This window comes from Pan paniscus, chromosome 15, assembly GCF_029289425.2.
Source record: "Pan paniscus chromosome 15, NHGRI_mPanPan1-v2.0_pri, whole genome shotgun sequence".
Lineage (NCBI taxonomy): Eukaryota > Metazoa > Chordata > Mammalia > Primates > Hominidae > Pan > Pan paniscus.
Window position 1 is genome coordinate 52,378,090 of NC_073264.2, and position 26,020 is coordinate 52,404,109.

The 26,020-nt window shown below is 37.2% G+C and overlaps 2 protein-coding genes and 1 pseudogene across 11 annotated transcripts in view; 2 read left to right on the plus strand and 1 right to left on the minus strand.

Moving 5' to 3' along the window:
* The window catches only part of TRIM9 (tripartite motif containing 9), a 266,633-nt gene extending 266,148 nt beyond the window's left edge, over positions 1-485 (minus strand). For 6 of the 10 annotated variants that reach the window (XM_055097574.3, XM_034937545.3, XM_034937543.4 and 3 more), the window contains exon 1: positions 218-485. The gene's annotated coding sequence lies outside the window, so the exon portion shown is untranslated. The remainder of the gene's footprint in view (positions 1-217) is intronic. The other 4 variants (XM_063596205.1, XM_055097576.2, XM_055097573.1 and 1 more) reach the window with 3 other exon arrangements.
* On the plus strand, positions 474-16,450 carry TMX1 (thioredoxin related transmembrane protein 1). The gene is made up of 8 exons (XM_003831720.6): positions 474-749; positions 4,168-4,283; positions 5,711-5,756; positions 7,490-7,618; positions 9,717-9,762; positions 9,859-9,960; positions 10,084-10,156; positions 14,751-16,450. Exons 1-8 carry the CDS (start codon positions 598-600, stop codon positions 14,927-14,929), a joined length of 843 nt encoding a protein of 280 aa, XP_003831768.1. The 5' UTR covers positions 474-597; the 3' UTR covers positions 14,930-16,450.
* LOC112437043 (small nucleolar RNA SNORA70) lies at positions 4,499-4,623 on the plus strand (annotated as a pseudogene).
* Positions 16,451-26,020: the final 9,570 nt, after the last annotated feature.

Below are 26,020 nucleotides of genomic sequence, written 5' to 3' on the forward strand. Positions count from 1 at the left end.
TGTAACTACTGTTCATATCTAGATGTTGAACACCTCCAACACATCCAACATAAACATAATGTTCCTCTGCACCTTCCCTGTCTATAATCTCTCAGAAGTAAACCAATATTCCGACTCCTATAAAATCCATTAGATTTACTACATGTTTCAAAGAAAACAAATGAGAACTCTGAAGGACATTTAATTGGAAAACTGCTTTAGCACATTATAAACTTACCAATTTTCTTGTAAACGCTAACCATTTGGCGCCAAAATCCTGGGAGCGTCTTTTAAGCCGTTCTTCCTCAAAGCACCGCCCCACTTTTTACACCACGCCTCCTTTTGCTCTGTTCCTTCCCCCACAATATTGGGGCACCCTAGGCGGTAGAAGAAGCCGCTTTTCTGTCATGCGCATTGCGGAGAGGCGTTCTTCCCTCTTTCCCGACTTCACCACCCACTGGGATCAGACCCCTGTCATGCGCATTGAGAGTCCTCTAGACAGGCGCTCCTCGCAGCACCGTAGTGCGCTTGCGCTGAGCAACCCGCGAGGGCGGAAGTGGGAGCTGCGACCGGAGGGAGGGGCCGCCGCGCTCGCTGTGAGGTGGGCAAGCGGCGGAAATGGCGCCCTCCGGGAGTCTTGCAGTTCCCCTGGCAGTCCTGGTGCTGTTGCTTTGGGGTGCTCCCTGGACGCACGGGCGGCGGAGCAACGTTCGCGTCATCACGGACGAGAACTGGAGAGAACTGCTGGAAGGAGACTGGATGATAGAATTGTGAGTGCGGGGCGGCCGGGGTCCTACGTCCGTGCCTGGACACACGACTTCACCCCGCACGTTCCTCGTGCAGGTCGCAGGCTCCCCAGGACTGCGCCTCCGAGTTGCGGAGCGAGCGTCCCCGACTTCTGCAGCTCCCCAAACTCCTGGGATCTGCCGCCAGCTTGGTCCCACCCCCTCGTCTCTTACCCGTGAATGTTAAGTTTCTTCTGGGGTGCACCCTCGTTTCGTTTCTCGGGTTGTGGTGCGCCCAAAGGGTTAGCGCCAATGCGAATTCTGACATTTTTCATGACTTTGAGGATGCGACTGGGGCGTGGGGAGGGAGGTGTCTGACTAGTGTCTAAGTAGTTAAAGTGATTCTTCATAGACTTCTATACTTATTTTCACCACATTTTACATAAGAGAATATTGAGCAAAATCTCTCCTCTCGTTTTGTCCGTCCTTAAAAGATAGTCTCTTTATGGTGTTGGAATTTGGGGCTTTTAAGCTTTTTTTAATGGATTAGGTACGTTTCTTTTTTATTGTAAATACTGAGTCAATTCCAGTTGGGTTATTTTTAAGTTTTCGTTTTCTCTTTTTGCCTCCTCTTTTGCTTTCTCTTTTTTTCACTCCTCATCTCATTTTTCCTTTGGGTGTCTTTGTAGTGTAGAGAATACCTTGGGTTGTGACTCCTAGGTCTTTGTAAATGGTATTACATTAAAAGATAATGTATTAATGTATACACTCTCAAGAGCGCCAGGTCATCATTTATTGATCGAACGAGATCATGTATTTTGTGTGGTGATTTCAATTTAATAATATCTGTTCTGCCGCGGTGGGAAATAAAGTATCTGCCTTTGCTTTAGATGCTAAGTCGTTGTTGATGGTGGTATTATACATATTAGCAGTATTTACTGATAATAGTAAAAGCATGATTATTGAGTATTAACTGTACTGGACACCACTAAGCACCTTTACACGCATACCATATTTAATTCCCTACAAATTCTCTATGACAGGTGTTTTTCACGTTTTACAAATGAGTAACAAGATACCTAAATACTTCAGTTGACCTATGCAGATATTGCTGTGCTGGCTTTCTTTGGGTCTTCAGAGTAGGCATACAATAATTGTTGTTAGAACACCTTCTTCTTTAAAAAGGTTCAGCTGGAAGTGGCCTACGCTACCCAGGAGATTGAGGTATGAGGATGACTTGAGCCCAGGGGTTCAAGAGATCCTGGGCAACATAGCAAAATAAATACGTAAATAAATAAAAATGAAAAGACAACAGGGTTCAGGTGAGTGTTTTCTTGTGTCACGAATACAACAAGGGTTGTCAAGTTAAGGAGGCCAGTGAAAGTGACATCCCCAAGGGAGAACCCAGAAGGCTAAATCAGTAAGTCCTGTGTTATTTTTTAAAAAAACAAAACTGGCCGGCGCGGTGGCTCACGCCTGTAATCCCAGCACTTTGGGAGGCCGAGGCGGGTGGATCACGAGGTGAGGAGATCGAGACCATCCTGGCTAACACGGTGAAACGCCGTTTGTACTAAAAATACAAAAAATTACCTGGGCGTGGTGGCACGCGCCTGTAGTCCCAGCTACTCGGGAGGCTGAGGCAGAAGAATCGCTTGAATCTGGGAGGCAGAGGTTGCAGTGAGCCGAGGTCGCACCACTGCATTCCAGCCTGGGCGACAGAGTGAGACTCAATCTCAAAAAAAAAGTAGAACATTTATATGGAGGGTAAGATAAAGGGAAATTTTCATAGTATGCATATAATCTGCAATTCTGAAATGAATTTTCATTCAGGCACCATTGAAAGCTTCAGGGGAGAGGAACTGTGACACTTTTTTCAGTCATCATCATGAGTAACTTGTTTTAGATCGTGCCTGTAAAATAGTGTTATAAGCAATATATTAAGCAATAGTGATCGTGTGTGTATATGCAAAATACAGTCAAGTATTACTCAAGGATATTTTTTAACTCATTATGGTCCAACTATATAAATACAGCAATCAGAAGTAGTATTAAGGAGAACAAGACTAACAAAACATTGAGTATGAGGTAAATCCACATTGGAGCATCTATCTGAAATTATGCTATAGAGTAGTAGTTTTTCTTTTTCCTTAAGTAGAGATTCTAAAGTAAGTTTTTAGAAAGCAACTGACAGCCTGGGCAACATGGCAAAAACCAGTCTCTACAAAAAAATACGAAAAATTAGCTGGGCGTGTGGGCAGGCATCTGTAGTCCCAGCTACTTGGGCTGAGGTGGGAGGATGTCTTGAGCCCGGGAGGTTGAGGCTGCAGTGAGCCCAGATGGCGCCACTGCCCTCCAGCCTGGGTAACAAAGCGAGACCCTGTTTCAAAAAATAAAAAAGCAACTGAGCAACAAAACGAACCTGAAAAAGAAGGACTCTAGTAGTTTTAGTAATAGTCTGCTCCTAATTACAAGTGAATTATCTACAGTAAATCCATTTCTGCTCAGAAGTTTTGTCATGGAGATATTTTCATTGTAATACGATTTATTGTTAGGAGCTTGGCTTTTATACTACCAGTTTGTCTTGTTCTACAATGTCTATTTTAGGAGTTTGGTTTTCATAAAACAAGTGAAGAAAATGTGAAGTACAGAAAGTATAGTTTTGTGTTTAACTGCTTTAGGCTTTATTCTTCCTGGTTCTGTTAAAAAAAAAAAAAAAAGAACAACCCTGTGGTGTATTATAAGATAAAATACAATAAAGTGGAAAAATAAGATCCTCGGGAGATAATACCAGAGGAGTAATTTAAATGCTAATATGCTTGCATTTGTAAATCCAAGGTCTTGGAAACAGGATGACCTAACTGGCCAAGAGTTTTGTTTGGCCTGCTTAGTATTTGTGTGTGGGTTATTTTTTGAGGTAACATTCTCATATAAAAATGCAGCTCTCCATCTTCTTTTAAATATGAATAGCCAGCCTTAGTGTGCCAGCATCCTTTGTGGCAATCCTACTTAATAATGGTTGCCACTTTAAGATGGAATATGTGCTTTCTTATTCACCACAGCCCAGGACACTTCTATTTTTCCAACACCTTGCATTTGTGACTCTGCATTGTAAATTATTAAAATTGGTAAGCTCTAACTTTGGTCTTGAGCTTTCTGGTGGCCACACCGTTAATAGAGAAATGCAAAAGTTTTCTAAAGAGCTGTTTTGCATGTGAAAAAATCCTGTGTCTTATTCTCAGAATTTTATTTGATTAGCATCATCAGTTCATCATTCTTGATTTCCGGATTGTTAGATCTACCCTTAGAAGTTTTTCATCTGCATAAAATTAACCACCTTATCATCTTCAGTGTTTTCATATGAAATATTCTTCATAAATTATACTTTTAAATTTTTTATCCCAAGATAAATGGTCATACTAAAGTGCTTAACTTTTTTTTTTTTTTTTAAATCTGTATTTCTTAGTTATGCCCCGTGGTGCCCTGCTTGTCAAAATCTTCAACCGGAATGGGAAAGTTTTGCTGAATGGGGAGAAGATCTTGAGGTTAATATTGCGAAAGTAGATGTCACAGAGCAGCCAGGTACTGTAAGTCTTTGGTTAGTTTTGTTTCTTTGCTGTTTGGGTTGATATATTTATCCTATTTTCTACATTACATAGTCTTAATTCTACCTTTCTTTAGGTTTTGAAAACCTAACAGTCTGCAGCTAGTTAACCTGACTTTCTTTAGGTTTTGAAAACCTAACAGTCTGCAGCTAGTTAATTCTACCTTTCTTTAGGTTTTGAAAACCTAACAGTCTGCAGCTAGTTAACCACCTCCCTGCTGGGGGCTCAGTGTGCAATGGTTGCAAAATGGAGATTCCCTGGTTGTGTATACACCTCATTTCTTGAATGTGTTGCTTTAAGGGTTCTTGAAGACATTACCCTCTTTTTATTCTTGCCCACATAACTGCCTCTGATTTGTTGTTCTTTGCATCCCAGGCCCCAGACTAGTATGTAAGATGCCTTTGAGAAGTCCTAGAACACTGTGGTTCAGGTGAACATTGGCCAAGCCACATTTGCATCCATACCAGGCTTCAGAATAAGGAGCATGTGGTTGAGTGTTTTTCTGGAGTCAAGGTCACGTTCCCTGACAAAAGAAGATCTGAATCTCTGAAATTGAGTTTTAAATTTAGTACCTATGATTTGAGGATGTGGGCTCCTAAATATAAAGCCCTCGTGGTTGTGAGGTCAAGTGCACTCCTGACTGGGTCCCTGGACAAGTGGCAGGTCCTGCCCTTAAGGAGGTTCCTTACACAGACGAATCTCATCTTACCGTTCTCGGTAGTCACACTACCCTTGGATTCTTGGCTGTCCCATCCCAAATGGTAATAATAAGTAATATTTATCGAGCGCTTGCCTATTATAGCACTCTTCCACATATCTTGTGTTTATTATTTAATCCTTATACAACCCCATGAAATATGTAATGTCCCCATTTCACAGATAAGAAAAGTGAGGCACAGGTCAATTCTCTGTAATATCAGTGCTTGACACATGGCTAACAATAAATGTTAGCTGCTATTATTTTTGCCTGTCTCATGAAAGATTCATAGTATTTTCCATTTTTAGCAGCACCATAAACTGCCTTTGTTTGTTGAATGTCAAGTGCAATTCCATTGAATTTTAGATCTAAGACCCTATTACCTTGTGCTCTCCCATGAGCACAAGGTGCTCTTATTACTAGTAGTCTTAATTTTGACAGTGATATAAATGATGAAGTTTTTTATTTAAAAATGTATTCAGTACTCTAGTTCTACATACTTTTTAACTGAGATAATGTGCAGTATTGTGTTTTTTAAAGTTGCTTTAAGTACATAATTCATTTTTAAATTATATATTACAAAGCTCAACTATTAGGTATAATTTCATATTCTTTCCTATTAGTATGTATTTAAATAATTCAAAGTCACCTTTTAAGTAGTCAGTGATTGGCCTATGTAAAACCTGCTCTGTGTTCTTTATTTGTAGGACTGAGTGGACGGTTTATCATAACTGCTCTTCCTACTATTTATCAGTAAGTATTTGAAGATTCTAAATTATGGAGAAGGATGCATTATAGTGTAATCAGAAGTAGTAGGCCTCTGGCTTGGATCATGTTGGAAGAGCTGAGGTAATCTCATTATATTCAGCAGGTATTTTAGAGGGCTTGTTTTGCTTAGTGTTATCCTAGGTGCCTTTAGGTAGTTGAGTGATGTGTGAAACAGTCTCTGTTCTCAAAGATTTACAGTTGTTTTGGAAAGTGATGTTCTTGTGAAATGGTGTGATCCTGTTCAGCGTGTTAAGTCATTATGCATCCAAAGTAGTGGTGAGTCCTGTAGGTAATTGGATAAAGGAGAAATCACAGTTACCTGGATTGGTTCCCAGAGAATATGGGGTTTAAATGAAACCTTGGAAGTAGAATTTTAAGAGTGGAGCGTAAGCATTTTATCGTGAGGACAATCTCATAAACAGTCATTAACAGGAACATGTTATGTCCAAAAAGTAGCTAAGAAAGTGCTGTTGTACAGCCTTGGGTAGAGTAATAGGTGACAGTTGGGTAATAAACCAGAATGAGCAAGATTATGTAGTCTTCAGTGTCAGGTCTGTTAGTTTGACTTTATCTTCTAAATTGAGGGTATGAAATCTCAAGTCTGTGTACCCTAACATCATGTAGCTGGTAGGTTAAATACCAGGAGGTACTGAAAATAAGTTGACAATTCTTTGTATTTATAGCTTGCTTTTCTTTGCCCTTTTTTCTTTTTTTTATGTTTTTAAAATTCACCCCTACTCCCTTTACATCTACGTAAATTTCTGTTCACTGTCTCCATAAGTGCTTCTGTCCTGCCCTTCTCATTCAGTCCTTTTCCCCACGTGCCCCTTCAGTCTCTCCCTTTGCTTTTCACTTCTTAGTGCCCTGTGACCTTATTTGGAATTTCCTGCCCTTTTTCTTTTAGTCAAAATTGTTTACCATATCCTTTCTCCTATTTCCTGCCTGTCGAAATCTTACCTATGCTTCAAATAATAGCTCAAATGACACTTCACAAAAACTTTGTGTTTTGGGGTGGGGGGCTTCCTCGTGGTTTTTACCTCTGAGTGGATAAAGGGTCCCTTAACCCTACTTAACAGGTCCTAGTAGGGAGCTGATGAGTTTTTGCACTTAAAGATGTTGGAGCCAAGAGAACATTTATGACTCTGACAGAACTTTCTGCATTGGGAATGGGAAGGAGGAGGTGGATCTAAGGAAGGCTGCAAAGCTGACTAAATAGTCACTGAAATGAGAGGAAGGGAAGCACCGTACCAGATGCCTCCAGTGATTTAAAGCAGGGTGCCTGAGGTGATGCTGTTATAGCCAAAAGTACTAGAAAAATGCCTTAAAATTTTAAGTTATAGCTTAACAGCTAATAATTACTATGTGCCAAGCACTATTCTAATAATTTTTATATAATTCTTTTTATATGTGTATTACACATAAGGCTTAAAAGTACTTTTCTGAGATTTATCTGCTTACTGTATTTCATAGTTTCATTACTTGGAAGAATAACAGTAATTACATTTTAAGGCTTATGATTTAAAAAAAATGTAACCTCATTGTTAAATTGGGGGCTAAAATGTCATTAGTAGGTAAATAGTATAATTTGCTATTAATACTTGTACATTGCTAATGCTTTTGAATGTTAGAATTGACTGTAAAGTGAGGTGAAAAAATAGCAAAATAAATATTAAATTATTTCTCAGTGCTGGATAATATTTAATTCTGTTTCTCTTTAGTTGTAAAGATGGTGAATTTAGGCGCTATCAGGGTCCAAGGACTAAGAAGGACTTCATAAACTTTATAAGTGATAAAGAGTGGAAGAGTATTGAGCCTGTTTCATCATGGTTTGGTCCAGGTTCTGTTCTGTAAGTATGAGGGCTTTTTCTCTTACCCATTTCATAATTAATTGGAACAGATAATTATATTTTATGTAAAGCATTCATACTCAGTTTGTTTCTTGAGCTGTTAAGGTATATCCACATTTATTACATGTTTGATTTTTTTTTTTTTTTTTTTGAGACAGAGTCTTGCTCTGTCGCCCAGGCTGGAGTGCAGTGGCGCAATCTCGGCTCACTGCAAGCTCTGCCTCCCGGGTTCACGCCATTCTCCTGCCTCAGCCTCCCGAGTAGCTGGGACTACAGGTGCCCACCGCCACACGTGGCTAATTTTTTTGTATTTTTAGTAGAGACGGGGTTTCACTGTATTAGCCAGGATGGTCTTGATCTCCTGACCTCGTGATCTGGCCGCCTCGGCCTCCCAGAGTGCTGGGATTACAGGTGTGAGCCACTGTGCACGGCCTACATGTTTGATCTTTTTAGTTTGACCTTCTAAGTCAAACATATTTTCATGCTTCTTGAGTTAGAGAAGGCATTTTATAGAAGTAAGTTGTACACCTTTTCAGGAATATTTTAGCTTGCTAGATTTGGTCATATGTATCACCAAAAACTAAATGCCCCTAAGAGTCTTCACAGTGTAATGGGTAAAGCTATCACTCGAGTGTAATAATTTGAATGAATAGGCTCAAACTTGTACTCATGCTACCTCCAGACTTCAATTTGTTTTTTAATGTTCTGTCTCCATGGAGACCGTCAAAAATTGCCGATACCAACTAAATTACATAAACTTCAACTCTTGATGTCAAGCGACTGAATTATGTTTGGTTGGTTATTCCACCTGTCTGATAACTTCTTATATGAATAGTGTGTATAAACGGTGACCATAATAGCGTGCCTAAGCACTGAGCTTTATAGATATCTAGAGGGTAGATGAATTTCCTCGTAGCAACTGGCTATGGAGTGATAAGGATTGGAAGTAGCAAGCATGCTTTCTGCTTTGCTGTTGGAGTACAGGGCCTCACTGGTCATGTGAGAGACCTCTGGGAATAGTGAGTTTTGCTGAGGTCACCATGGACTGATCCTGTGTGGCCATCTGTCTCTTCCTATCCTCTCACCACACTTACCTTTGGAGGATAGGGAGTTGGGACAGTAATCACCTAAGAGAAAAATGCTCTAGATTCTGTGGATGGGAGAAAGATTAGCCCTGTTAACGCTCACTCATGGAACTACCATGCCCAGCTCAATTTTGGATCCTACTGTTCCTGAAATAAATTACTGCAGACTACAGTGAGGCTATACAGTGCTTGATGTTTCAGTTCCTTGTTGCTCTTCTCACTTGGCTTTTAAACAACAGAAGCAACATGATTAAAATACCTTTCTGTGTCGAACTAAAAGTATAACTGATTTTTGTTCTCTGAAATCTCATTTCATAAATGAATCTTGTCCTTCCAGTAGAAGAAAGTAGTTGCTTGTAAGTCTATTTTCAAGCAGCTACAATTGGGAACTCACAGACCTTTCTTATTTCTGAAGCATGCCTTTTTAAAACTGGCCATTTAATTATGTAAAATACTAATTTTTGCTTATATGATGACTTAGCATTTATTTCCTATGTAATAATTTTGTATATCATTAAAAGATGTCAAACTAATGCTCTTGTAAATTTTAATTAATTTCAATAAAAAAGAGGGATAGTTCTTAAATGGAAAGAATTGGCTTGACAATTGTTTCCAGTCCTTCCTTTAGCCTCCCTTTGGTCTTGCTTTGAAGGCTTTTAAGGGTGAGTAAGAGTTGCCTTTTCCAACTGGTTTCATGGAACTTGTAACCCTTTACTCAGTGTATTGGAGAAATCATCAGATGAAAGACAAAATATTAACATCAAAACAGTGGGAGAAAAGGAAAAAAATACTGTCAAGTATTTTTATTTATGAGGCTGTCACATGGTAGTGTCAATTTAGAAACAGTTTTCATGAACAAGGCTTATTACAGGCATGAAATCAGTGATGTATCACTAGTCTTGATTAACAGCAATAAAATCTGTCATATTGGGGAAATTATAGAGTAGAAAATAGTATGTATAGACAAATCTGTGTATGTTACTCAGTTTTTTAATCATCTCTTTTATTTTTAGGATGAGTAGTATGTCAGCACTCTTTCAGCTATCTATGTGGATCAGGGTATGGACTAAAATATTTTTATCTTAAACATTTTTACCACTATCACTTTAACAAAAATGAACAGATTTTTAGTTTTTTTTTTTCTTTTGATTTTAGACTTGCCATAACTACTTTATTGAAGACCTTGGATTGCCAGTGTGGGGATCATATACTGTTTTTGCTTTAGCAACTCTGTTTTCCGGACTGTTATTAGGACTTGTAAGTATTTCATTTTTGGAGTGCTAGGAAGAAAGATATTTAAAAATGTGATTATTTAAAATAGTTACATTAGCTATGGCATATATTCTACATTCAGATTTCTTACAATGTTTATTTTTATAGTGTATGATATTTGTGGCAGATTGCCTTTGTCCTTCAAAAAAGCGCAGACCACAGCCATACCCATACCCTTCAAGTAAGTATATTTTAAAATGTTTATTTTTTATTCACGATAGTCCTATTCATTTCTGTAATCACAATCACACATTTCACAGGTTGCTCTTCCAGCTTAGAATTCTAACTGTGGATTGTTGGTCTTTATCAGCTATGGCATAAAGGAAGGTAGAGGAGATGTATATTTCATATAAGAATGTAGCCCAGTGGATTTTGGAACATTGTTATTTTCTTGACTCTTATATTATGGGGAATTTTAACATTGCATATAGCATGTAGCTATTTAATAATATTTATTTGGTGTCATTTTATAAGTGGAATATATTCTACTCTTGAAGTCTTTCATTAGTATACCGGCCGCCACATTTGAAGATTATTCTTTGAATGCCAGCCAATTGTAAGTTTTTTCTGGTAGGATATTGGGAAAAGCAATCCCTACAGTTGATTTAGGGTGCCACTGACACTGAACTGTACTACAGAACAATTTAAATAATTACAAGCATTTACCAATCTTGTAATTGTACTGTTAATGGAAGCATTTATATTTGCAGTTCTTAAAGAACTTTTACTTATCTGTTACCTCGTTTGCTCTTCAGCAACTCTGTAGTAGAGTGCATAGGTGTTACTGCTCCCATTTTGTACTTGAGGAGACTAAGGTTCACAGTCACACAGAAGTGACAAAGCTGATTTTAACTAAATCAGACTTGTGGCCTGATATTCCTTCATTTATTATGTCTTTTGTTTGTTTGTTTGTTTGTTTTTGAGACGGAGTCTCGCTCTGTTGCCTAGGCTGGAGTGCAGTGGCGTGATCTCGGCTCACTGCAACCTCTGCCTTCCGGGTTCATGCTATTCTCCTGCCTTGCCCTCCCGAGTAGCTGGGACTACAGGTGCCCACCACCACGCCCGGCTAATTTTTTGTATTTTTAGTAGAGACGGGGTTTCACTGTGTTAGCCAGGATGGTCTCGATCTCCTGACTTCGTGATCCGCCAGCCTCGGCCTCCCAAAATGCTGGGATTACAGGCGTGAGCCACTGTGCCCGGCCATGATGTCTGTCTTAACTTAGCTTATTGAGATCAAAATTTCCGAAATGAAGTCTATGGAGATTGAATTTATAGTGTACCTTGTCCTTTCATACTGGTAGGTCATCTTTTCATTTCTTAGATAGTTGCATTGATACTAAAAAGGACATGCATAGGGGATGGAATCATTTTATCCAAAAAGGGCCACTGATGTCTAGGAAAAAAACGTAAGCACAGATTACTTAAAAGACAAATGTATTGTTAGATTTAAGGTTTTTGAAGTGAAATGAATATAAAATGTTTACTCACCAACTTTTAAATTGTGAATAAAATGTAAGATCTAATTTAGTAGATACAAAAGATAAATATATAAAAGTAGCTATACCGATGGTCCCTGACCTACAGTCATTCAACTTAAAATTGACTTTATGATGGTGCAAAAGGAATATGCATTCAGTAGAAACCGTACTTTAAATTTTGAATTTTGACCTATTCTGGGCTACTGGTATGGAGTACTTTTGTGATGCTGGGCAGATTAGGTTAGGTTAGGTGTATTCATGTGTTTCAACTTATGTAAGGATAGGTTAGTTGTATTAAATGCCTTTTTGACTTATGATATTTTCAACTTATGATGATTTATCAGGGTATAACCCCATCATAAGTCAAGGAGCATCTGTATTATGTTTTCTTTTTTTATATTCTGTCTTCACCCTCACATAAATCATATGGCTGTCAGAAAATCCGTAGTGTGATAAGTGTGCAACTAGCATTGGATCCCATAAATGTACCAAAGTACCTACTAAGTCATGTGATGTGCAGGCTGTTACTGCCACTGTTGCCAGGTCGTCCTCCCGTCTCCCAAGAGTTTACTTTGGGAGTCTGCATAGATTGATTTCTCTGAGGATGTAGGTGTTGGAGTCTGAGTCATCTTACCACTTAGAGCAAACTTGAGAGTGTCTGAGACTTGCCCGAAGAACTTGTTGAAACAGATTGCTGATTCCCCACCCTGGGTTTTGGACTCAGAAGTCCTGTATTGGGGCCAAGAATTTCCATTTCTTAAAATTCCCAGGTGAAGTTGATGTTGCTGGTCTGAGGACCACTATTTGAGAACCCCTGTCTTAGAGAAAGTGGCTACCAATGGGAAAATCTATAGGCCCCGGGGTCTGAAATAACTTGTCTTTTGGTGTTGACCATACAAACTTTTTAAAAGAATACTGACTCTAATAGAATCCTTTCTGTGCAATATTGTGGAATACGTAACTGGTGTACACAAAGAGGTAAGTGTTCTCAAACAAGATGGGTAAGTCAGTGAATAGGCACAATTTTAGAAACTTTAAAAGAGTTGAACCTAAGGAAATGACAGAGATAAAACTCTACCTCTTTTAGGAAGTTACAAGGGAATTCATTTCTTGGAAATGAAATTTTTAAAATGACTTGGCTAATTAATGTCAAGCTACTTAAGTTTTTCTGTCCTCTATTATGATCCACGGTAAAAGTCACTAAAGAAATCTTTACCTTTAAATGTCTGTTAATTTGGAGGGATTGAAAGGTATAAAGTAAAGGGTTTTTTGAATGCCTTTCCAAATCATTCAAAAAGAAGGCAAGCATGGTCTCTGAGCCAGAGAGATCTGATTGGGCATCCCAGCTCTACCACTTAATAGCAAAGCAGTATGACAGACATTTTTTACCCTCTGAGCGTGTAACCTCCTTTGTGAAATGAAAGTAATTAAATTTGCCCCTTTGGATCATTATGACACTTAGGAGATAGGTATGTAATGCTCACATTATCCTAGTAACATATAATAAGCATTCAGTAAGCACTATGCATATGATTGTGTAATTTATTTTTCTTTAGTAATACAACTGATATTAATCCAGACTTTAAAGTGATATTGCCATGCCGCTTCCGTAATGGAACACATGATTTGAATTGTTTTTCAGTATGTGTGCTTGTCTTGATTTTGAGTTGCTAGGGTTGCTAAGGAAACCCAACTCAATCTACTGTTAAGCAAAATTGGAATTTATTGGTTAATGTAGGGATGAAGTCTGAGGTCAGGGTTGACTGGATCCTTAAGGCTCAAATGATGTTGTTAAGATGCTGTTTCTGAGTTACTCAGTTCTCCACACCTTGACTTGTTCAATTCTCAGTTGAGTGCTTTTTAGAATTTTTTTTTTTTTTATTTTTCTAGTTTTTTTCTGCTCACAAGGACATCTGGATCAATTTGGCCCTTTCCAGTCACTAGCATAAGGTGGTTAGAGAAAACCATAGTCACAATCTAAGAATAAGAAGGAAATTCATTTTTTTTCTACACCCACCTATTTTTTGGAGAAATTCTGGTGCACTCCGCTTGTGTAAAGGTCTCACTTTTTGGAAACCAGGGTTTCTCAGCCTTGACACTATTGACGTTTTTGGCCAGATGATTCTTAGTTGTGATGGACTGCCTTTTATACACTGTTGAATATTTAATAGCATTCTACTTGCCAATAGGTGTGTAAAAACACCTATTCTGAGGTGTGAAAAAACAAATACCTCTAGACATTGTTAAGTGTTCCTTGAGGAGGGCGAGAACTTGCCCTTGGTAGGGAACCACTGCTGTAAACTAGTATTCACCAGAACCGCCTGGGGTGTGGCATAGAAAAGGGGCTGTTAGCCCAAAATAAAGATGGATGCCAGGCAGACTAAACAACAGATGGTTCATTACTGGTAATTTTTCCCCATGGTTTGTTCTGCCTTATTAACCCAATCCTTCCTTGCGGGTGTCCCCTCCCTGGCCCCACCATTCTTGATTGCCTAGGATTGGGGGCAGTCTGAGATCATTGAACAGAGTAAAGCTCTTTGACCCAGTTCTGTCTCCTGTATCTCACCATGGTGTGCTCTAAGCTTAAGTTAACTAGCAGCTGGCCATATAAAACATCGAAAGGGTGTGTATTTATTCATTGAGATGTACACTTAAGATTTGTACATTTTATTCTTGTAACTATGTTGTAATAAAATCATATATATGGGGGATGAGTAAGGGGAAGCACATTTATAAGACCAGAAGAAGATATGGACAGAAATACAACCTTCAACTGTAAATGTGTGATTTCTGTTCCCCTGGGAACTGAAACAAGGATACTGTTTAAGTTTTAGTATACTTGTTGACCAGAAGTTTAATAGCAAATTAATATGAGATAGTTTTTTTTAAAAGCCAGTCAAATTTAGCAGTGGGGGTTGTGTATCACCATTAGTGACAGTAATAGTAAGTTCTGATAACCTACTACCGTTGGACCAACCAGTTCTTTTTAATGCTGTATATTTTCTCACAACTTCCATATTCACAACATTAATGCTGATTCATTAATTTCAGTTCAGTTTATAAATAGGTGGGTAATTAGAATGACTTTGATAACTAAAATGGCTCAAACAATTTTTATTTTTATAATATTCATGGTTTTTTTGATCTTATCTTGAATAACTTTTTCCTTTTGGAAATCCAAACATGATAAATTTATGCCAAAGCAGTTTTGGGGCATATGAGACATTGTATCTTGATTTTACTCTAAAGCAAATCTAATACATCAACAAAAATACATTTTTGGTCTTTGTCTTTAAGAAAAATTATTATCAGAATCTGCACAACCTTTGAAAAAAGTGGAGGAGGAACAAGAGGCGGATGAAGAAGATGTTTCAGAAGAAGAAGCTGGAAGTAAAGAAGGAACAAACAAAGACTTTCCACAGAATGCCATAAGACAACGCTCTCTGGGTCCAACATTAGCCACAGATAAATCCTAGTTAAATTTTATAGTTATCTTAATATTATGATTTTGATAAAAACAGAAGATTGATCATTTTGTTTGGTTTGAAGTGAACTGCGACTTTTTTGAATATTGCAGGGTTCAGTCTAGATTGTCATTAAATTGAAGAGTCTACATTCAGAACATAAAAGCACTAGGTATACAAGTTTGAAATATGATTTAAGCACAGTATGATGGTTTAAATAGTTCTCTAATTTTTGAAAAATCGTGCCAAGCAATAAGATTTATGTATATTTGTTTAATAATAACCTGTTTCAAGTCTGAGTTTTGAAAATTTACATTTCCCAAGTATTGCATTATTGAGGTATTTAAGAAGATTATTTTAGAGAAAAATATTTCTCATTTGATATAATTTTTCTCTGTTTCACTGTGTGAAAAAAAGAAGATATTTCCCATAAATGGGAAGTTTGCCCATTGTCTCAAGAAATGTGTATTTCAGTGACAATTTCGTGGTCTTTTTAGAGGTATATTCCAAAATTTCCTTGTATTTTTAGGTTATGCAACTAATAAAAACTACCTTACATTAATTAATTACAGTTTTCTACACATGGTAATACAGGATATGCTACTGATTTAGGAAGTTTTTAAGTTCATGGTATTCTCTTGATTCCAACAAAGTTTGATTTTCTCTTGGATTTTTCTTACTTATATGGGTTACATTTTTTATTTTTCAAATTGGATGATAATTTCCTGGAAACATTTTTTATGTTTTAGTAAACAGTATTTTTTTGTTGTTTCAAACTGAAGTTTACTGAGAGATCCATCAAATTGAACAATCTGTTGTAATTTAAAATTTTGGCCACTCTTTTCAGATTTTACATCATTCTTGCTGAACTTCAACTTGAAATTGTTTTTTTTTTTTTTTCTTTTTGGATGTGAAGGTGAACATTCCTGATTTTTGTCTGATGTGAAAAAGCCTTGGTATTTTACATTTTGAAAATTCAAAGAAGCTTAATATAAAAGTTTGCATTCTACTCAGGAAAAAGCATCTTCTTGTATATGTCTTAAATGTATTTTTGTCCTCATATACAGAAAGTTCTTAATTGATTTGACAGTCTGTAATGCTTGATGTTTTAAAATAACATTTTTATATTTTTTAAAAGACAAACTTCATATTATCCTGTGTTCTTTCCTGACTGGTAATATTGTGTGGGATTTCACAGGTAAAAGTCAGTAGGATGGAACATTTTAGTGTATTTTTACTCCTTAAAGAGCTAGAATACATAGTTTTCACCTTAAAAGAAGGGGGAAAACCATAAATATAATGAATCAACTGACCATTATGTAGTAGACAATTTCTGTAATGTCCCCTTCTTTCTAGGCTCTGTTGCTATGTGAATCCATTAGATTTACAGTATCGTAATATACAAGTTTTCTTTAAAGCCCTCTCCTTTAGAATTTAAAATATTGTACCATTGAAGAGTTTGGATGTGTAACTTGTGATGCCTTAGAAAAATATCCTAAGCACAAAATAAACTTTTCTAACCACTTCATTAAAGCTGAAGACCAGTATGATTTCTGGTTGCTTTTTTGAAGGTATGCTTTATTACTTTGTATTTAACGATGTTCAGATGAGTAGTTGTGTGTTCCTATATATGTACTTGATATGTGTAATCAAAAGACTGCCTTCTTTTTCTATTGAGATGTTTAAGGACAGTAATGCTCATTAATCAAGCATTTTTTTTTTTAGTGTTCTAGTATATGTGACATTGCCAATTTTTTCATTAGAAAATATGTGACCAGAAAGATTCTATAAAGTAAAAAATCAAAGCAAAACAAAAACCACAAAAAGACCCCTGTACTACAGAAAATGTAAAGTTGGCTGACCAGATAGGGTCTTGAAATTTCAGGAAACATATAATCTCACAGTTGTTAAAGATTGTCACTGTAGACATCTGAGTAATTAATTTTCAGTTAGTAACAGGCTTATAGAAACTCTTTGGGATTATTTACAAATGGTTTAGGAAAGAATAAGGTATAGTAAAAGTAATATCCTGGAGAATTCTGGGCCATCTACCCACCATAATCAATTCAGCTCTACTACTGAAGTATTGTAAAATCTGATATCTAGAGGAAAATACAGTATTGTACCTTACGTTGTGTAAATACTTAATGATTATCAGAAAGACTGAAAAAAGTTTTAATGAAGAATTCTGGCTACATCTAACAGCTGCCATTTACCAAGTACCTACTGGAGCTTTGTTGTTTTCTTGTATTTATTAATTTAGTCCTAATGACAACTGCAAGACGGGTACGCATTGCACATCTTTCAGGTGAGTCAGCCCAGAGGTGTGGTACAAATAGGTAAAATTTGAATCTAATTCTTGTTCCAAATCTTTTTTTGTTTGTTTTTGTTTTTGTTTTTTTTCTTCAGTGTGGGTACATGAAATTCAGCAATCTCTTATTTTGGCCTTTTTTTTTTTTTTTTTGAGACAGAGTTTCACTCTTGTTGCCCAGGCTGGAGTGCAATGGCATGATCTTGGCTCACTGCAACCTCCACCTCCTGGGTTCAAGCAATTCTTCTGCCTCAGCTTCCCAAGTAGCTGGGATTACAGGCATGTGCCACCATGCCCGGCTATTATTTTGGTCTTAAAATTTCACTCCTATCAGAATATAAGAGTGAATAAATGCTATTCATAAATAACCATAATTATTCAGTATTTACAGTCTCGTGATGTTGGTTATTGCATAAAGTAAGTTATTGCAGTAAATGATGCTTTAGAAAGCAATTTTCTCTCATCAGTTTCGTCCTTATTCAGCCTTACACAAAAAAAGGCATAGTTCTGGGCTTAATTGTGATGTAATTAAAATTATTGAGTGAACATTTTGGCTCATATTTTATGACATTGTAGTTCATCCCCACGGTCAATTTAAGGTAGAGTTCTTACGATATATTACTTTCAATATAGGTATTTTATTAATAAGAATTTATTTCAGTTGGACTTATTAAATGAGTGGTTTTGCTGAGTGTATGAGTCTATAAATAAAATTTTAATTGAACATCATTGGAGATTTAGATATGTTGGTACTGCTTATCTAGCAACTTTTGTATTTGTGAAACCATTAAAACTAGAGTAACAATAAATTTAAGTTGGAATTTTGGTAATATGTAAGTAGCAAAGTCAGATTATATATTTGAACAGGTATAACATATCCCCTTTTTTCTTATTTATTTATTTATATTTTTGAGATGGAGTCTCACTCTGTTGCCCAGGCTGGAGTGCAGTGGCATGATCTCGGCTCACTGTAACCTCCGCCTCCAGGGTTCACGCCATTCTCCTGCCTCAGCCTCCCAAGTAGCTGGGACTACAGGCGCAGGTGCCCACCACCATGCTCGGCTAATTTTTTGTATTTTTACTGGAGATGGGGTTTCACCATGTTAGCCAGGATGGTCTCAATCTCCTGACCTCGTGATCCGCCCGCCTCGGCCTCCCAAAGTGCTGGGATTACAGGCGTGAGGCACTGCGCCCGGCCTTTCTCATTTATTTTTAACTGACAGGAAATAATTGTGTGTATTTATAGGATACAATGTGATGTTTTTATCTGTGTACATGTAGAAAGATTTGACCAAGCTAATATATCCATCACTTCACCAGTTTATCATTTTTTTTGTGGAGAAAATGTTAAAAATATAAGTTAGCTATTTTGAAATATACATTATTATTAACTGTGATCACCATGCCATGCAATAGATCACTAAAATGTATTCCTGTGGTCTAACTGAAACTCAGTACTGTTTGATCAACATCTTCTCTTTCTCCGTTCCTCACTTACTTCCCAGCCTCTTGTAACCACCTTTCTATTGTTTCTATGAGATTAACTTTTTTAGGTTCTACATATAATTGAGATCATACAGTATTTCTTTCTCTTCCTGGCTTATTTCACTTAGCATAATGTCCTTCAATTCTGTCTATGTTACTGCAAGTGACAGTATTTCCTTCCTTTTTTTAAGGCTGTATAGTATTCCAGCATGTATACTACATTTTCTTTACCCATTCATTCATTGACAGAAACTTAGGTTACTTCCCTATCTTGGCTACTGTGAATAATGCTGAAATGAACATGGGAGTGCAAATATCTCTTCAGCATACTGATTTCAGTTCCTTGGATACATATCCAGAATTGGGATTGCCGGGATACAGGGTAATTCTGTTTTTTTTAGTTTTTTGAGGAAACTTCATACTATTTTCCAAAATGGCTGTACTAATTTACATTCCCACCAAGAGTGTACAAGGGTTCCCTTTTCTCAAAATTCTCACTAATACTTATTTGTCTTTTTGATCATAACCATTGTTAACAGGTGATCTCTGATTGGGTTTTAATATGTGTTTCCTTGATAATTAGAGATGTTGAGCATTTCTTATATCTGTTAGCTATTTGTGTGTTTTGAGAAATATCTGTTTATCTTTTGCCCATTTAAAAAAGTTATTTTTCTTAATAATGAATTGATTTATTAATAAATCATTAGAAATTATTAGACATTAATAAGAAATTATTTCTAAATAAATAGAGTTCAGTTCCTTATATGTTTTAGATATTGGCTCTTTATCAGTTATATGGTTTGCAAATATTTTCTCCCAATATATGGATTATGTCTTTTCCTGCGCAGGAGCTTTTCAGTTTGATGCAACCCCATTTGTCTGGTTTTGCTTTTGTTGCCTGTGCTTCTGGAGTTCTGTTCAAAAAATCATTGCCCAGATGAATGTTGTAGAGCTTCCAGTAACTTTATAGTTACAGGTCTTAGGTTTAAGTCTTTCATCCATTTTGAGTTGATTATGGTGTGAGATAAGAATTCCATTTCATTCCTCTGCATGTTGGTAAAAGCACTTATTCCAAACACCATTTGTTGAAGAAACTCTTTTTCCCATTGTGTGTTCTTGGCATCCTCTTTGGAAATCAATTGACTATAAATACTTGGGTTTATTTCTGTGCTATCTATCCTATTCCATTGGTTGATGTGACTGTTTTTATGCCATTACCATACTGTTTTGCCTTTTTGCTTTACATTTTCATGGAATATCTTTTTTCATACCTTCACTTTCAGTCTATATATGTCCTTAGAAGTGAAGTCAGTCTCTTTTAGGCAGTATGTAGTTGGGTCTTTTTTTCTTTTTTTTTTTTTTTTAAATCCATTCATCTGCTCTGCTTTTTGATTGGAGTGTTTAATCCATTTATATTTAAAGTAACTATTGATAGGTAAGAACTTAATATTGTCATTTTGTTAATTGTTTTCTGGTCAATATTGTGGATCAGTTGTTCCTCTCTTCCTCTATTGCTGTCTTCCTTTGTGGTTCCTTGACTTTTTATAGTGGTATGCTTTAATATTTACTTCTTATTTTTTGTATATCTACTAAGGATCTTTGCTTTGTGGTTACCACAAGGCTTGCGTAAAACATCTTATACTAATAACGGGCTATTTTAAGCTGATAACACCTTAATTTTGATCACTTGCACAAATTACACTTTTACTCCCTACTTGTGTTTTTGTTGACATGTTTTATATATTTTATAGTTTGTGTTCCTTAAGAAATTATTCTAGCTATGGTTTTTTTAATAGTTTTGTCTGTTAGCCTTTGTACTAGATATATAATTGTTTTTTATACCACCATCAGAGTATGAGTGTTCTGAATTTGACTGTATACTTTTACCAGTGAGTTTTCTATCTTGATATATTTTCATGTTGCTACTTAGCAGTATTTTTTGAAGAGTCCTTTTGGGATTTCTTGTAAGGCAGGTCTAGCGGTGATAAATCATTAGCTTTTGTTTTTCAGGTAAAGTTTTTGGAAGACAGGATTGCTGGGTATAGATAGTATCTTGGTTGGTGAGGTTTTTTCCTTTCAGCTTTTTAAATATATCATCCTATTTCCTTCTGGTTGGCAGGGTTTCTGTTGAAAAACCCAGTGGTAGTCTTATGGGGCAGCCCCTTTGAATGTAGCGAGTCACTTTTTCCTTGCAGCTTTCAATATCTTCTCTTTGTCTTTAACTTCTGAACAGTTTGATTATAATATGTTTTGGTGTTGGTCTCTGGATTCATCCTTTTACATCATTGAAATTCCTGGACCTGGCTTTCTATTTCCTTCTTCAGACTTCGGAAATTTTTAACCATTATTTGTTTGAATGTTTTGTCCCTTTCTCTCTTTTCCTGGCACAATGATAATGCATAAATTCTGCTTGATGATGTCCTGTATGTCCCTTAGCTGATCCTGGGGACTGCAGCAACTGGGAGTGTTTGTTTGGTTCAAAAGCCCCCTTTGTTGTTTGTGCTTGAGGGAAATCTGATGCCATGCCCTCCTGTTTCCCAAGCAAAGTAATTTTAAGTGTCAGACTTTAAGGCAGGGACTGTAAATGTTGAGCACATGTGGTATAAGTCCCTCACCCATCAGGAAGAAGCTAGGAGTTGGAGTTTCGTTTCTGTTTTTAAGGTGCCATGCTCACGGTAGGGTTAGTGTGCTGGCGTATCTCCACTTTTCCTACCTGTTTTGATGTGGATATTTTCTCAGTCATATGGTGTGTAGGTGTCTTTCAGCTGGATTCTGGCTTTCTCTTGAGAGCTGATCCATGTGTAGGTGTTTACCCAGTGTGTCTGTGGGATGAAGGACAGTCAGGAGCCTTCTATTCTGCCCTGTTGCTGACATCATTCCCCTCTCTCTCTTTTAAAGTAATTGTTTATTTTGATTCATTAATTACAAATGGTGATAATATCAGTATTTTGCCTGGTAATGAAATCAGCTTGTATCTTCTACCCACTTGGGTGTGACATTACTTTTAAGCTTGTTTTCCTGGTGGTATTATAACTCAGACTGGTTGTGTCCAAAACATGAGAAATGAAAACACCAGAAGTAAATTGACCAAATAGAGGTTTGACTTATCTGAAACTTCTTTTAAATGTAAATATAATTAAGAGTCATCGTTTTAAGTTCAGTGGAAACATACTTAATTTTTAAAAGTAATTTAAGCAATATATTTTTTTCAAGCCTTCCTATTTTCAGTGTTTTTAATAAAGCAGGTCAGCAATAAGGTTACCTAGTGGATTAGAGTATATCAGTTCAAGTCCTTAGTATGATTCGGCATATTGCTACCTGGGCTTTTATTTATTTATTTATTTTTTTGAGACAGTCTTACTCTGTAGTCTAGGCTGGAGTGCAGTGGCACAATCTCACCTCACTGCAACCTCTGCCTCTTGGGTTCAAGCGATTCTCCTGCTTCAGCCTCCTGTGTAGCTGGGACCACAGGCGTGCACCACCACACCTGGCTAATTTTTTTTTTTTTTTTTTTGAGGTAGCAGGGCATTCTTAAGAAATGTTCTCTAAACTTTAGATATCTCCCATCTTCCACAGAATCAAATATACATTTCTTGGTTGGAAATTTTTAATGTTCTTAACTATCTGCCTACCATCCACCTCAATTAATATTCTTGAGACCACTTTAACAAATCAGCTTTTCAGTGAATGTTCCTCACATTGTCTGTTGGTTCATAAGTCAGCTGAAATCCGTTTAAAGTCCTTTCCGGCCCACAAGTGTAGGTTTTATCATCCTCTGGCAGTTAAGTCACATTTGTCTTGTAATGTTTCTTCTCTTGCATTTATTATACCAATTAGCTAAGTGACATTGAGCAAAGACCATACATCTCTTGTCCTCAATTTATGTGTAAAATGATTACTGAAGTTTCTTCTCTACCTTTAAGAAGACAATTATTAGATTCATACTTGTCTCCAAAACCTGACTGTCAGCTCCTTGAGGCCTGAAACTTGTTAGTTTGAAACAAACTGTAGTGATGTAGTGGGAGACTTCCGAGCATTGATGTTCACATTTGTAAAACGAAACAGGTCACTAGGAAATAATCACACCCTGAGTCTGCTGAGAATGGGGAGCCAGAAATGAAAAAGGCTGCCCTGCCCTTTACTCTCATAGACAATACTGTTGTGTTGTGTCACTGTACTAGCATCATCCCATCCTTCACTGCAAAAGCCAGATTTTAAGTCCTCCATCTGCGTCTCCCCTGCGTTCATATGCTTCAGGGGCAGTTGACTCCATCTTTGCCTGCTAGATTGAGTTTAGATTATGAACACTCATGCTAATCCAGTCCAGCAATTGACATGGTCAATGGATGTGTGCTCCAAATAGAGCCATTGAGATGTTGCGGTCTTCTAGCAAGGCCTCTTAAAAATGAGACTCAGAAAAGAGATAGTTCTCTCTCTTCTGGAGTTTGGCATTATCTGAATGTGATGCACAGAATTTTGAGGTCATCTCACAGCCTGAGGATGAAGCCAATAAACAGGATGGCAGAGCCAAGAGGATCTCAGAAAAGCAAAGTCCTGGTGTAATACCCCTTACCTCTGGACATCTTACTTGAGATAATTTTTCTTACTACCTAACCATTCTGAGTAAGACTTTTCAGTTGAAATTATGAGCATGGCTGTTACCTCTTGACTTTGTGAACAATGGTGTCTTGATTTAACTTAACCCAGTTCATTCCATATGTATTTCATTATCTGAGAATGCTCATTTCAAGCCTATGGTTTACTTCTCTCACTGTGACATTCCAAGGTTAGGGGGAACAAAGAGTACATGTATGTGGTAAAAAGTAATTCTTGGGCCAAATCAGACACAACAAACACTGGGTAATGAAAGGTGAAATGAGTATAGTTTTCCTTTCAGGGATCTATTTTTTATTATAGCTCATAATTCATTACACTAATGTTATGCTCTGTAAGCATTAGAGATGAAATCCTGGAAGCTAAAAATATTATATATTGGGTTCAAATATAGCTGTTTAGTGTGAAAGCAGGCTTTGAACCTAAAAGAGCCTTGCTTGACTTGTTTAATAGAACTTTTATATTTGGATTTTATGTTTAGTGAGCAAATTCTTACAAATCGTTTTGGACAGTTACTTTAGTTGTCTTCTGAGAATGGGAACAATATAAGTTTGCAGGTGGTAGGAATTATTTTGCTATTTTGTTTCCTTTGAGGAGGAGGAAGGAAAGGATGAGAAATGTTTATGTTATCACGAATGTTTCTTAGTCTAATGTTTATAAAGGTGGATTGCAGTTGAATAAGACTACTGCTTAATAGTCTGTAACTTGCACTGTAACTGGAACCATTTTTTAAACTATTATTTTGTAAACCTGTCAAGAATGTGGTTCCTTTTTTTTTTTTTTATGTGATTTGCAAGCTCCTTGTCAGTGCATGCTTTGACACCTTACTGCTGGAGAAGCCAAACTGCTTGATAACTTTTAGTAATATGTTGCATATAAACATTTTTAGTTACATTCAATGTTAACATGTAAATTCAGATTCTTAAATGGTCCCAGTTTTCAGGCTGATTTTTAGCTGAGTACGTGCAAACTGCATAAAATGATCTGTTATTTATTCTCATCTTGGATATGAGTTTCCAAAGAAATCATAGTCCACAAAAATAGGGCATTGTGGTATATTTTTATTAATCCTTCGGGCAGTCCTTTATTCTAAGATGATATCTTTCTACTTCTTAGTGTTTCTAAAATGAAAAATGATGGTAATTTTTAAAAATGACCTTAGTAAAGTTAGAAGTTGACAGTTTCTTGTGTCTAATATTTGGAGGAGAATGTTACTGGTTTATAACATTTTGAAGTCTGGGAACAATACGTCTAGTGGGAGATGAATAAACTGAAGTTTCCTCATTAGCTCATTTAAAGGCAGATAGATAGAAAGCAAGTATTAGAATCTCCTCCCAATCAGTAGATTTCTTCATCCTTCACAAAGTTTTGTTTGAGTGGAGTTACTGGAAGCCATGCTATGTGATACAACTGTAAAGTTAAACGCTCTAGTCACATTGTTAAATAGAACTCATTTTTGATCAAAAAGGGCTATTGACTTAAGAGATCTATCAGGTGACAGTTTGTATTATTGTGACACCCATGCCTGTAGTAATTTCATTACTCTTTGTGTCTGTGTTAAGAAAAGATAGACTCACAAGGTGAATGATTATCTTGGCATTTTAGTTACATCAGTGACACTTCCTCCTGTACATATGGGGAGATCAGATTTAATCTGATGCTTGGCACTCACTAAGGAAGAAAAAGATCAGTTGGGTTACTGAGGGTTTTTGTTTTGTTTTGTTTTAGAAGCATCATTATAAAATTTATCATAGCAAGGAGAAGTATCCAGATTCAAATGGAATCATATTCGTGTCTTGGCACTGTCATCTTAATAAATTCTTGCTGAATATGTTTTTTCATTCGGCTGTTTACCACTGATCTTGAGTTAAGCCACCAAAGAAGGCCCCAATTGTGCTAGTTATCCAACTATGCAAAAAACAGCTTTTTTTTGAGACGGAGTCTCACTCTGTCACTCAGGCTGGAGTGCAGTGGTGCAATCTTGGCTCACTGCAAGCTCCGCCTCCCAGGTTCACGCCATTCTCCTGCCTCAGCCTCCCGAGTAGCTGGGACTACAGGCGCCGGCCACGACGCCCAGCTAATTTTTAGTATTTTTAGTAGAGACGGGGTTTCACCGTGTTAGCCAGGATGGTCTCGATCTCCTGACCTCGTGATCCACCCACCTCGGCCTCCTAAAGCGCTGGGATTACAGGTATGAGCCACTGCGCCCGGCCACAAAAAACAACTTTTAATAAAGTATTTTCCATTTTATTTCACCAATAATACTGTCTCATGATCCCATGGATTTCCCTTATCTCTAATGTGAGATATTGTAAAAACCTTTTGTTCACCGCACACACCTGTAATCCCAGCACTTTGGGAGGGTGAGGCAGGCGGATCGCTTGAGGTCAGGAGTTTGAGACTAGCGTGGCCCACGTGGTGAAACCTCTTCTGTACCAAAAATACAAAAATGAGCCGGGCATGGTGGTGTGCACCTGTGGTCCCAGCTACTCAGGAGGTTGAGGCAGGAGAATCGCTTGAAGCCAGGAGGTGGAGGTTACAGTGAGCCAAGACCAGACAACTGTACTCCAGCCTGGGCAGCAGAGTGAGACTCCGTCTCTAAAACAAAACAAAAAAAAACATTTTATTCATGTGTACGTTGCTTTAGAGTTTACAAAGGGCTTTCATGTTCTTTATCTCATGTGACTCTAACA